The sequence below is a fragment of the Entelurus aequoreus genome, linkage group LG14 (assembly GCF_033978785.1).
Source record: "Entelurus aequoreus isolate RoL-2023_Sb linkage group LG14, RoL_Eaeq_v1.1, whole genome shotgun sequence".
Taxonomy (NCBI): Eukaryota; Metazoa; Chordata; class Actinopteri; order Syngnathiformes; family Syngnathidae; genus Entelurus; species Entelurus aequoreus.
Genome location: NC_084744.1, coordinates 55157113 through 55171169, shown reverse-complemented (window position 1 = coordinate 55171169; position 14057 = coordinate 55157113). Strand labels below are relative to the sequence as shown.

Sequence of the window (14057 nt, the reverse complement as noted above, 5' to 3'; positions counted from 1 at the left end):
GGCATCTTTGTTTTCTACCGGTCAACTGTCGGTTTAGGCTGCTCGCCGGCTCCTCATCACCACTTCAAGATGGCGGCCCAATTTCTCGCGTCACAGCAGCCAATGCTGCGTCTACTTATAACATGTCTATTACAGACACCGTCGCCTGAAACCCGGAAGTGCCTCTAGGTCACGTGGTTGCAGCCCAGCAATTGTCAGCTCCTCGTCAGGTGTGTCCACCTGCAGCTCATTATTAGTTTCACCTGAACAAAATTAAAAAATAAAATAAAAATTATATTAGTTTCACCTGTTGTGGTCCTTCGTTTCCGCCTGAAAAAGACAGCGTTGCTTTTCGACACGCTGTACAACACTGCCCCCCTGTGGCGGAATGGAATCATAACCGCTATAAACGAGGCATAAAAATAAAAAAATACAAAGACAAAAAAACAATTAATATTTATATACTGTCAATACATTGTTTTATTTAACATTTATTGACTTTATTAATTTTCCATAAATCATACCTTTACTTTTTTTTTGTTTAAATACGCAGTGGTGACGTCACTCCTGCAGTACGGGACAGGGCAGACCGGACACTCCTCGTCTCACAACACAACCCCACACGGACACACAACAAGCACACAACACTTTTTTGTGGCATTTATTAACCACACACGCCGGTCAGCACCATCATGGGCAACGTGCAGGTAAGCAATTGGTGCTTTTTTTTGTGCTTAATGTGCGTGTCAAACGTCTACTTTTTCAGGAGGAGAAACATTGTTTAGAGTCTAGTTTTGTCCTTTTTTTAAATTTTCCCTGAACGCATCTTTACGGTTAAAAACACCTAGTGGGTTTATGTGAGCTTTCTTGAGGATGCATTTAAATGTAAACACATAAATATGTATATATATATATATATATATATATATATATATATATATATATATATATATATATATATATATATATATATATATATATATATATATATATATATATATATATATATATATATATATATATATTTGCATTTTATACATATTTATTTGTATCAGTAATAATGTGGGAGATGTAATCAATAATGCTGCATTGTATGAAAGGAGGGGGAGGATGCTGTGAGCCATGACACAGCAACATTCTGCACAACAAAATGGCCAGCGTGTCCCACCCAGTGATTCGATTCCCGAACCGCCTCCGGTTTCATCTGGGGGATGTAAATAAATAAATAAATGCTTATTAGAAGAGCTTTGCGGCGACTGCAACGTCAGCACTTTAGCACGCACAATTAACATGAAACAGTAAAAAGTATTTGTAGCCTTTTTTCCCCCTCCATAATGATGATGATGATCCATAAATTATATTTGTTGAATAGTTATTTATTAGGTGGAAAAAAAATAATAATAATAATAACAGGGGCGTGTCCAAGGTGTGACATGACTTTTAAAGATGACGTAGGTGACAAAACGTGAGGAAAAACCATCAAATGCAAAACAAATCCTTTTTTCCCCCCTCAAAACTCGACAGCGCGCCTTATAACCTAATGTACGGAATAATTCTGGTTGCGCCTACCGACCTCGAAGCAATTTTATTTGGTACGTGGTGTAATGATAAGTGTGACCGGTAGATGGCAGTCAAACATAAGAGATACGTATGACAGCAATATGACTGAAGTAAACAACACCAACATTTTATGTTCCTTTTGAAAATATAGAACATTACACACAGCGCTCAAAAATCTGTCAAAATGTTTTTAGTACGACTTTGGTAAGCTATGAAGCCACACCGCTTGATGGATTGTCGGCGGATTAAACATAGGAGTATTATTATGGTGTGTGTATAAGGTAAGACATATTATCTGGCGTTTTGTTTCGCATTATTATGCAAAAGCAACTTTTCTTACCTTCTGGTACCTGCTGATCTGTATTTGGGATCTGCATAAATCCTGAAAAATTGCACGCGTGTCCGCCTTTGTAGTCCGACACCGTAGTCGATAACCTTCTTAATTTTCTCTATCTTCTTGTTATGGGACATTCATCCTCCACTGTTGCCATTTCTAATATAAAGTAGTGTAAAGTTCTTACTTATATCTGTCAGTAAACTCCCCATGAAAGCGCCTAAAACATACCGGTGTAGTGAGTGTACATTATCCACCCAAGGAACTTTAGTTATTGGAGAGTTCCGGTCGGACGGTTTTTCACGGGTGTTGTTGTTGTTTCCGGACGAGGAGATGCTGCTCCGTTATTGATTTAAGTAAAGTCTGAATGTCATTAAAACAGTTAGCGCCATCTTTTGACACTTCTTCCACTCCCGTCCTTGCACGCTACACCGCTACAACAAAGATGACGGGGAGAAGACGCTGTCGAAGGTGAGCCACGTAAATAAGACCGCCCACAAAACGACGCATCCTGAAGCGACTGTCAGGAAGCTACTTGAAGATGAGCTGTAAAACATCAAACAAGCAAACTTTAACATTTTTGGGATTGGAGAGTGTGCAGGTGGCCCTGATGTTGTGACCGGGTGAATCTATATAATGTTTATGAAGTTTATTTTCGACCATGTCAAAAAATGTGTTTCTTTAAACCGTGTACATTTTTAAAAAAAAAAAACTTTAGGCAAGGGTGCAGTGTGGTTTCATTCGCAACCCGGGAACGCCTCCAAAAACAAACAGACTTATGCAGAAAGTATGTTACACTGGAGCAAAAAATTGCGCAAAATTTTCACCTTAGTTGACCACAATAAAGTGTTAAAATTGATTAGAATCACCATAAGTCATTTTTAAGGAGAAGAATTATGACGTCATCCTCTGTGCAGAATTGCATTGGACAAGCTACATTTGCAGACAGTCCCATTATAATGTGTTAAAGAGCGAGAACGAACAGGGGGCGCCAAAATATATGTTTATTAATTAAATGAATACATGGGAAAGTCTGATATTTTTAACGAATATTGCTGAAAACACTTCTGTAGCCGTTGGACATATAAAAACTGCTCTTAAATATGAAAAAATATTCGACTTTGCAGCCCACAGTCGTCCCATTTGAGGATTTCGACGTCACAGCCGACATCAAGGCCATTCGACAAGCGTGCAAAGGTTTTGGTGAGTATTCAGTAGTAAACTTCACGTGTCATTTATTTTGTGGTTTGTAACACAACCAGCAACGTCTGAACTTACTGGAAATGCTGGTTTGCTGGAGGGAGGGGCCACACATGACGAGTACAATACTTCATTTGTAGCTTTTTTGTCCTTGCATGAGCGCTGCATGGAGACAGCTGCTACTAGTCAATAAACAAGGTATGATTGGAGAATGAAAGTAGTAGTTTCATTTCCACAGTCGTGTCTTTTGAGAAGATATTATAAAAACTTTGTGTATGTGCAGGGGAAGTGCACTACATTCTGGGCCCCCATACGCAAAAGCCCTTAAGGAGGGAATGCAGTTTTTTTGGCTTTTTTCCTATCATTCACAATCATTATGAAGACTTTAAAAAAAAAAAAGAAAGTTTTCTAACTTGTAAATAAACATAACTTTTTGCAGAGCTAATTGGAGGGCCTATATTTCCCCCATAAAATCAGATATATAACCATTCAAAAAGCGCCAACAATACTCCATTTACATGTCGTGACTTGAATGTTAACCAAGTATTAGTGATATTGTTATTATAAGTGCTAATGCAGACAAACTATTTATAGTCACTATGTTTACATCATCGAGTGGTCTGCTGCTTCCTCGCTTCCTTGCTGCCTGTATATTTATCGTAGATCATAAATCATGCCTCTCACTTGGATAGTAGAAGGCTGAGGACGTATTCCGACAAGTTGGTACACTTTGACAGCCAATTTAGACCTGGAAAATACCCTTTTTTTTGCGAGGATTATGAGTCATTCTTCATCTAAATGGGAATATGTGAACATCCTAGTAGTCGGCATCCTAATGACAGCAGACATTGTACAGTAAGTGATGTTTTATTATGTTTGTTGGCTCTCATGAGGTCTGCAGTGAGTAATAATCAGTGATGTTAAGAAAAGCGAACTAAAGCGCTATTCGCAAGCTGAAAACTAGAGTGCTAAGTGCTAACTGAAAACTATTACGCTAATCGCTAGCTGACAACTAGTGCGTCAATCTTTAGCTGACAACTTGAGCGTCAATCGCCAGCTGACAAATAGTGCCCTAACCGCTAGCTGACAACTAGCGCTATTCGCAAGCTGGCAACTAGAGTGCTAGGCGCTAACTGAAAACCAGCACGGTAATTGCCAGCTGACTAGTAGTGCGCTAATTTCTAGCTGAGAACTAGTATGCTAATCGCTAGCTGACAACTAGTGCGTCAATCTTTAACTGACAACTTGAGCGTCAATCGCCAGCTGACAAATAGTGCCCTAACCGCTAGCTGACAACTAGCGCTATTCGCAAGCTGGCAACTAGAGTGCTAGGCGCTAACTGAAAACCAGCACGGTAATTGCCAGCTGACTAGTAGTGCGCTAATTTCTAGCTGAGAACTACTATGCTAATCGCTAGCTGACAACTAGTGCTTCAATCTTTAGCTGACAACTTGAGCGCCAATCGCCAGCTGACAAATAGTGCCCTAACCGCGAGCTGACAACTAGCTCTATTCGCAAGCTGACAACTAGAGCGCTAAGCGCTAACTGAAAACTAGCACGGTAATTGGTAGTGCACTAATCGCTAGCTGAGAACTAGTATGCTAATCACTAGCTGACAACTAGTGCGTCAATCTTTAGCTGACAACTTGAGCGTCAATCGCCAGCTGACAAATAGTGCCCTAACCGCTGGCTGACAACTAGCGCTATTCGCAAGCTGACAACTAGAGCGCTAAGCGCTAACTGAAAACTAGCACGGTAATTGCCAGCTGACAAGTAGTGCGCTAACCGCTAGCTGAGAACTAGTATGCTAATCGCTAGCTGACAGCTAGTGCGTCAATCTTTAGCTGACAACTTGAGCGCCAATCGCCAGCTGACAAATAGTGCCCTAACCGCGAGCTGACAACTAGCGCTATTCGCAAGCTGACAACTAGAGCGCTAAGTGCTAACTGAAAACTAGCACGGTAATTGGTAGTGCGCTAATCGCTAGCTGAGAACTAGTATGCTAATCGCTAGCTGACAACTAGTGCGTCAATCTTTAGCTGACAACTTGAGCGCCAATCGCCAGCTGACAAATAGTGCCCTAACCGCTAGCTGACAACTAGCGCTATTCGCAAGCTGACAACTACAGCGCTAAGCGCTAACTGAAAACTAGCACGGTAATTAGTAGTGCGCTAATCGCTAGCTGAGAACTAGTATGCTAATCGCTAGCTGACAACTAGTGCTTCAATCTTTAGCTGACAACTTGAGCGCCAATCGCCAGCTGACAAATAGTGCCCTAACCGCGAGCTGACAACTAACGCTATTCGCAAGCTGACAACTAGAGCGCTAAGCGCTAACTGAAAACTAGCACGGTAATTGGTAGTGCGCTAATCGCTAGCTGAGAACTAGTATGCTAATCGCTAGCTGACAACTAGTGCGTCAATCTTTAGCTGACAACTTGAGCGTCAATCGCCAGCTGACAAATAGTGCCCTAACCGCTAGCTGACAACTAGCGCTATTCGCAAGCTGACAACTACAGCGCTAAGCGCTAACTGAAAACTAGCACGGTAATTGGTAGTGCGCTAATCGCTAGCTGAGAACTAGTATGCTAATCGCTAGCTGACAACTTGAGCGTCAATCGCCAGCTGACAAATAGTGCCCTAACCGCTAGCTGACAACTAGCGCTATTCGCAAGCTGACAACTAGAGCGCTAAGCGCTAACTGAAAACTAGCACGGTAATTGGTAGTGCTCTAATCGCTAGCTGAGAACTAGTATGCTAATCGCTAGCTGACAACTAGTGCTTCAATCTTTAGCTGACAACTTGAGCGCCAATCGCCAGCTGACAAATAGTGCCCTAACCGCGAGCTGACAACTAGCGCTATTCGCAAGCTGACAACTAGAGCGCTAAGCGCTAACTGAACACTAGCACGGTAATTGCCAGCTGACAAGTAGTGCGCTAATCGCTAGCTGACAACTAGTATGCTAATCGCTAGCTGACAGCTAGTGCATCAATCTTTAGCTGACAACTTGAGCGTCAATCGCCAGCTGACAAATAGTGCCCTAACCGCTGGCTGACAACTAGCGCTATTCGCAAGCTGACAACTAGAGCGCTAAGCGCTAACTGAAAACTAGCACGGTAATTGCCAGCTGACAAGTAGTGCGCTAACCGCTAGCTGAGAACTAGTATGCTAATCGCTAGCTGACAACTAGTGCGTCAATCTTTAGCTGACAACTTGAGCGCCAATCGCCAGCTGACAAATAGTGCCCTAACCGCTAGCTGACAACTAGCGCTATTCGCAAGCTGACAACTACAGCGCTAAGCGCTAACTGAAAACTAGCACGGTAATTGGTAGTGCGCTAATCGCTAGCTGAGAACTAGTATGCTAATCGCTAGCTGACAACTAGTGCGTCAATCTTTAGCTGACAACTTGAGCGTCAATCGCCGGCTGACAAATAGTGCCCTAACCGCGAGCTGACAACTAGCGCTATTCGCAAGCTGACAACTAGAGCGCTAAGCGCTAACTGAAAACTAGCACGGTAATTGGTAGTGCGCTAATCGCTAGCTGAGAACTAGTATGCTAATCGCTAGCTGACAGCTAGTGCGTCAATCTTTAGCTTACAACTTCAGCGTCAATCGCCAGCTGACAAATAGTGCCCTAACCGCTGGCTGACAACTAGCGCTATTCGCAAGCTGACAACTAGAGCGCTAAGCGCTAACTGAAAACTAGCACGATAATTGCCAGCTGACAAGTAGTGCACTAATCGCTAGCTGAGAACTAGTATGCTAATTGCTAGCTGACAGCTAGTGCGTCAATCTTTAGCTGACAACTTCAGCGTCAATCGCCAGCTGACAACTAGCTGACATCTAGTGCGATAATCGCTTGCTGACAACTAGTACGCTAATCGCTAGCTGACAACTGTAAAAAAATTACCCAATATTAGTATTACTATTTGGGGCCTGATCTACCAACATCCAAATACCAGGCGCTAAACAGCGTGTGCAAACTATAAAATAGTGTGTACTATTAGTGGCCGTGTGATCTACTAAGACTGTGTGTATAATTGATAATTAGTGTAGACCACCTTATTTGTGTTTTTTTGCATGTACTATGTGGCCCTCACCATGGACACACCAGTGTTCGGCAAATTATTTAAAAAAAAAGTTTTTATAATTAGTCATTTATTAACTGAATTACTCCTTGAGAAGTGTAATTATTTACCAGGTAAAGTAATTAATGCAATACTTAAAAAACAAAATATGAAATAGCTGGCATGTAGTTGGTTAAGGGACATTTCATGAGAGCAGAATGTGTGCCAGCCGACAACTAGTGCGCTAATCGCTATCTGACAACTAGTGCGCTAATAACTAGCTGACAACGAGTGCGATAATCGCTAGCTGGCAACGAGTGTGATAATCGCTATCTGACAACTAGTATGCTAATCGCTAGCTGACAACTGTAAAAAAATAACCCAATATTAGTATAAGTATTTGGGGCCTGATCTAGCAAGATCTAAATACCAGGCGCTAAACAGCGTGTGCAAACTATAAAATAGCGTGTACTATTAGTGGCCGTGTTGCGTGTGATCTACTAAGACTGTGTGTACAATTGATAATTGTAATAATAATAATAGACCACCGTATTTGTGTTAATGCTAAAAAAGGCGAGCTTTGACGACTTTATGACGTCTGTGTCGAGGTTGCATATTTAAATGGCGGGAGTCTGAGAGAAGAAGTGTTGTGTTTATTCCCCAGGCACCGACGAGGAGCCCATTATTCAAATATTGGCCAATCGCTCCGCGGCCCAGCGTCTGGAGATCAAGCAGGCCTATTTTGAAAAGTACGACGATGTAAGTCCCCCCCGCCTTTTTACCTCCCCGTGTCTCTCCGCCCGTCGGCAATCTGGTGCATCTCTACCTTTTTTGAGGAGTTGGAGGAGGTCCTGAGGAAGGAGCTGACCGGGAACTTGGAGAACGCCATCGTGGCCATGCTGGACGCTCCCAACCGGTACTTCGCCAAGGAGCTGAAGAAGGCCATGAAGGGGGCGGGCACGGACGAGGCGGTGCTGGTGGAGATCCTGTGCACGTCGACCAATCAGGTGTGGCCGCTGTCTTGCATGTTCCCGTTTGTCCAGATGGGTCCCTCAACATTTTTTTCTTCTCTTTCTGTCAGGACATCATGGACTACAAAGAAGCATATGCCCAAGGTAGGTTCTATTATTGGGTAAATCATCATCAAAATGTACAAGATACACCTTTTAAATCATGTTGGTGGGTATAGTGGGGCTTGATCGTTGCCATGGTGACCCTGGCCTGCACACCAATCATGTTGTGTTAGCAGTTGAGTTGAGTTTGAGTTTATTTGAAACATGCAAGCATACAACATGATACATCACAATTTCCAATTTGTCTTTGCAACATGTTCGAAAAGGAGTAGGAAGAAGCAGAGCTTATTTAATCCGACCCCTTTTCTTTTATATAGCAGTTGCTGAAACTTTTGTTCACTTCCTGTTCTCAATTTATTCACAATATACTCCATAAGCAATCAAAATAAATAAATAATACTCTGTGAAGTTAGTAGCATTGATGCGATCGTGACAGGTTTTTAGCATCTAGTTCCTGTCCAGCGCTCTTATTTTGCATTCCACTTCCTGTTTGTCTTCACTCTCAGCTACTTTACCCCCGCCTGAGTGTTGACTTATTTTTTCAATTACTATCTTATTTCATTTTGTTTGATTTTTTTCAAAATATTTTACTATCCGCACGTCGCCTCTCGTCCCTGCATCCTGGGGTCACGCCAACAACGCCAAGCTCACCCTTTATTGTTTTTAGTTTTTTAAAATTTATCGTGTCTTTATGCACGTTTTACAGCCGTGGATTTTTACTCGGCAAACTAATATTATCATATCGATTATTTTAGCAGTCGAGTAATCTATCAATTAATTTGTTTAATTAATTAATTATTATATATTTTTTATATTATTTATTTTTTTCATTTCCCCCCCCTTTTTTTCTTAATTTTCCCTCCTTTTTTTGTTGAAAATAAGAAAATAGTTGAAATAAAAAATTGCTCTGCTTGCCATAAATGCACATCATCAACTTTGAAATTGCACTTTTAACACGTGTGCATTATAGAAATTGCATATATTTAAAATTCAACTCCATATAAACATTATATATTTAAAAAAAGAAATATTTGGATTTGATAGATTGCAGCAATATACAAAGCTGACCAAAGTTTTGTCTTTTAGCATGTGTAGAAACATTTACTATTTTACAAAGCAAATAGTAGTACAGTTATAGGGTTTCACTGGGATGAATACATTACAGGCCAAAAGTTTGGACACACCTTCTCCTCATTCAATGCGTTTTCTTTATTTTCATGACTATTTACATTGTAGATTGTCACTGAAGGCATCAAAACTATGAATGAACACATGTGCAGTTATGTACTTAACAAAAAAAAGGTGAAATAACTGAAAACATCTTTTATATTCTAGTTTCTTCAAAATAGCCACCCTTTGCTCTGATTACTGCTTTGCACACTCTTGGCATTCTCTCCATGAGTTTCAAGAGGTAGTCACCTGAAATGGTTTTCACTTCACACGTGTGCTTGAAGCTCATGGAGAGAATGCCAAGAATGTGCAAAGCAGTAATCCGAGCAAAGAACAAACTAGAATATAAAACCTGTTTTCAGTTATTTCACCTTTTTTTGTTAAGTACATAACTCCACGTGTAGTTTTGATGCCTTCAGTGACAATCTACAACAGGGGTCCCCAAACTGCCGGGCTGTATGTATGTATATATATATATATATATATATATATATATATATATATATATATATATACACAGAATGTGTATATATACACACACACACACATACAGGACTGTCTCAGAAAATTAGAATATTGTGATAAAGTCCTTTATTTTCTGTAATGCAATTAAAAAAAACATGAAAATGTCATACCTTCTGGATTCATTACACATCAACTGAAATATTGCAAGCCTTTTATTATTTTAATATCGCTGATTATGGCATACAGCTTAAGAAAACTCAAAAATCCCATCTCAAAAAATTAGAATATTTCCTCAGACCAAATAAAAAATAAAGATTTATAACAGCAAAACAAAATCAAACATTTGAAAATGTCAATTAATGCACTCAGTACTTGGTTGGGAATCATTTTGCACGGATTACTGCACCAATGCGGCGTGGCATGGAGGAAAATGAAATCATCTCCATAGAGCTTTTCAACAGATGGAAGCATGTAGTGCTCTAAAATCTCTAGAAGCGTCTGACTTGGGCTACGGAAAAGAAGCACTGGACAGTTGCAGAGTGGTCCAGAGTCCTGTTTTCAGACGAAAGCAAGGTTTGTATTTCATTTGGAAGTCAAGGCACTAGAGTCTGGAGGAAGGCTGGAGAGGAGCAAAATCCAAGTTGCTTGAAATCCAGCGTGAAGTTCCCACAGTCAGCAATGGTTTGGGGAGCCATGTCAGCTGCTGGTGTTGGTCCACTGTGTTTCATCAAGTCCAGAGTCAATGCAGCTGTGTACCAAGAGATTTTAGAGCACTACATGCTTCCATCTGTTGAAAAGCTCTATGGAGATGATGATTTCATTTTCCAGCATGATCCAGCAGTGCCAAAACCACCAGTAACTGGTGTACTGACCATGGCATTACTGTCCTCGATTGGCCTGCCAACTCGCCTGACCTGAACCCCATAGAGAATCTGTGGGGTATTGTGAAGAAGAAGCTGAAAGACACCAGACCCAATAATGCAAATGAGCTAAAGGCCGCTATTGAAGCATCCTGGGCATCCATAACACCTCAGCAATGCCACAGGCTGATTGCCTCCACGCCACGCCGCATTGGTGCAGTAATCCGTGTAAAAGGATTCCCAACCAAGTACGGAGTGCATTAATTGACATTTTCAAATGTTTGATTTTGTTTTGCGGTTATAAATCTTTTTTTTTTTACTTGGTCTGAGGAAATATTTAAATTTTTTGAGATATGATTTTTGAGTTTTCTTAAGCTGTATGCCATAATCAGCAATATTAAAATAATAAAAGGCTTGCAATATTTCAGTTGATGTGTAATGAATCCAGAATGTATGACATTTTTGTTTTTTTTAAATTGCATTACAGAAAATAAAGGACTTTATCACAATATTCTAATTTTCTGAGACAGTCCTGTATGTATATATTAGGGCTGCAACAACTAATCGATTAAATCGATTACCAAAATAGTTGGCAATTAATTTAGTCATCGATTCGTTGGAACTATGCTATGCGCATGCGCGGAGGCTTTTTTTTTTTTTTTGGTTATTTTTTTGTTGTTTAAACCTTTATTTATAAACTGCAACATTTACAAACAGCTGAGAAACAATAATCAAAATAAGTACAAAAACAGTACAAAACAGCGCCAGGGCGGCGCTGAGGCTACGTCTCATGAGGTGGCGTAAGCTAGCCAATGATGTGTCATGTGCAGCTCACGTGACGACGGTGTCTCCTTTGCTGGAAAAATTTGAAAAATGGCGCAGGAAAACACTACGGATAGTTTAGCGGAGAAACATCTTGAGGTTATTGCTTCAATGGAGAAAAGTGTACGACCTAAGTCGTCAAAAGTGTGGGAACACTTCACTTTAAAGACTTCAAAGAAGACAGTTTCCTGCAAAATGGCACGGAAGTACAACATTGCTTCAGAAGCACCTGCAAAAGGAGACATGTTGAAGCCATGGATGAAGGGAAGAACTCACAGTACGTAACTTTTTAAGTCCATAGTGGCAACAAGCATTCATGAGTTCAGCTTTTTTGTGAGTAACGTTAAAGTTATGCCTTTGTTGCAACGCGGGGCTGATAATGTGTCTTCGGCACATTTGACTCCGTTTTGAGAGAGAAAACGCACGCTTACCAATTTCGAAATAAACGTAACGGACAGAAATATCTCAGGTTGGTTTCATAATGGATCAATGTAGCCGGGCTGATAAAGCTATATAAATATATTTAGATTTGAGTGACGCTTTAGTATAACTAAACGTTATGAAGGTGCTGGAATATTTCATGCTATTATTCAGAGGCAGCCTAAAATGAATCCTTTATTATTCACAACAGAAACGTGTACAAGATTCAGTTCTGATGAGTTACATTTCTGTGTTATTATTGGTGTATGCCGCATCCCCAATGTCCACAATATGGTGCCAGTATGCTGGTTTTTTTCAATAAAATACTGGAAAGGATAGAAATGTAGTTTGTCTCTTTTATCCGATTATTAATCGAAGTAATAATCGACAGATTAATCGATTATCAAATTAATCGTTAGTTGCAGCCCTAGTATATATATTGAGTGCGATGATGCCACGTTATCGATGGGAAAATGCATTTTTACAGAATATGACACCGAGTAACAAGCGGTAGAAAATGGACTACAAAGGACCGATTTGTTTTTAAATAATAATTTAAAAAAATTATGATAATTGTTTTTTTTAACTTGGTACATAGTTTGGGGACCCCTGATCTACAATGTAAATAGTCATGAAAATAAAGAAAACACATTGAATGAGGAGAGGGTGTGTCCAAATTTTTGGCCTGTACTGTACATTAAAGACAACTATTATTGCCGGAAGTAACTTCCAATGATTCTGCAGTGCATGAACAGGACCTGACAGCCGATATCGAGGATGACACCAGCGGAGACGTGAAGAACCTTCTCACATCACTCCTGCAGGTACGTTTTATTTTTAATTCACCTGATCCCAAAACTGTCATAGGATGCCACCTGTGCAACAAATCCAGTCGTGAAATTTCCTCGCTGCTAAATATTCCAAAGTCAACTGTAGGCTTTATTATAAGACAGTGGAAGAGTTTGGGAACAACAGCAACTCAGCCACCAAGTGGTAGGCCACGTAAACTGACAGAGAGGGGTCAGCGGATGCTGAAGCGCATAGTGCAAAGACTTTCTGCACAGTCAGTTGCTACAGAGCTCCAAACTTCATGTGACCTCCCAATTAGCCCACGTACAGTACGCAGGGAGCTTCATGGAATGGGTTTTACATGGCCGAGCAGCTGTATCTAAGCCATACGTCACCAAGTCCAATGCAAAGCGTTGGATGCAGTGTTGTAAAGCACGTCGCCACCGGACTAGAGCAGTGGAGTGATGAATGGAGAACGCTACATTTCGGACTGTGTTGTGGCGAGTGTGAAATTTGGTGGAGGAGGAATTATGGTGTGGGGTTGTTGGGCTTGGCCCCTTAGTTCCAGTGAAAGGAACTTTGAATGCTCCAGGATACCAAAACATTTTGGACAATTCCATGCTCCCAACCTTGTGGGAACAGTTTGGAGCGGGGCCCTTCCTCTTCCAACATGACTGTGCACCAGTGCACAAAGCAAGGTCCATAAAGACATGGATGACAGAGTCTGGTGCGGATGAACTTGACTGGCCTGCACAGAGTCCTGACCTGAACCCGATAGAACACCTTTTGGGATGAATTAGAACGGAGACTGAGAGCCAGGCTACATCAGTGTGTGACCTCACCAATGCGCTTTTGGAAGAATGGTGGAGAATTCCTATAAACACACTCCGCAACCTTGTGGACAGCCTTCCCAGAAGAGTTGAAGCTGTAATAGCTGCAAAAGGTGGACCGACATCATATTGAACCCTATGGGTTAGGAATGGGATGACACTTCGAGTTCATATGTGAGTCAAGGAAGGTGGCCAAATACATTTTGGCAATATATGGCAATTTTTTTATTTTTTCTGTCTTGCCTCTGGTGAGGGCGGTCGCATTTTTTCCGCTCCCTCTTCTCCCAGCTTGCTCTCTTTGTTTTTGTCTTGTCTGAACTTTTTTGAAGCCTCTTTCTTTGCGCTGTCCTCAAATCGAAACGTCCTGAATTGAATATGAGAGCACCCAGCATGGACGAATAGAACAGACAAGTCATTGTTTTGTCTGCTCGCGGAAAACAAACATCCTAATCTACGATTTGACTCCCTCGAATGGCCTTGACGCTG

General features: G+C 41.0%; 1 protein-coding gene across 2 annotated transcripts in view; it reads left to right on the top strand.

The window, feature by feature from the left end:
• The first annotated feature begins 532 nt into the window (after window positions 1–532).
• The window catches only part of anxa13l (annexin A13, like), a 29230-nt gene continuing 15705 nt past the window's right edge, over window positions 533–14057 (top strand). Inside the window, exons 1-6 of one of the 2 annotated variants that reach the window (XM_062070230.1) lie at window positions 533–686; window positions 3001–3076; window positions 7807–7901; window positions 7982–8149; window positions 8224–8257; window positions 12697–12776. In XM_062070230.1, the coding sequence (XP_061926214.1) occupies window positions 672–686; window positions 3001–3076; window positions 7807–7901; window positions 7982–8149; window positions 8224–8257; window positions 12697–12776 (468 nt within the window). In that variant the 5' untranslated portion in view covers window positions 533–671. Of the gene's footprint in view, window positions 687–3000; window positions 3077–7806; window positions 7902–7978; window positions 8150–8223; window positions 8258–12696; window positions 12777–14057 lie in introns of both variants that reach the window. The other variant, XM_062070232.1, reaches the window with a different exon arrangement.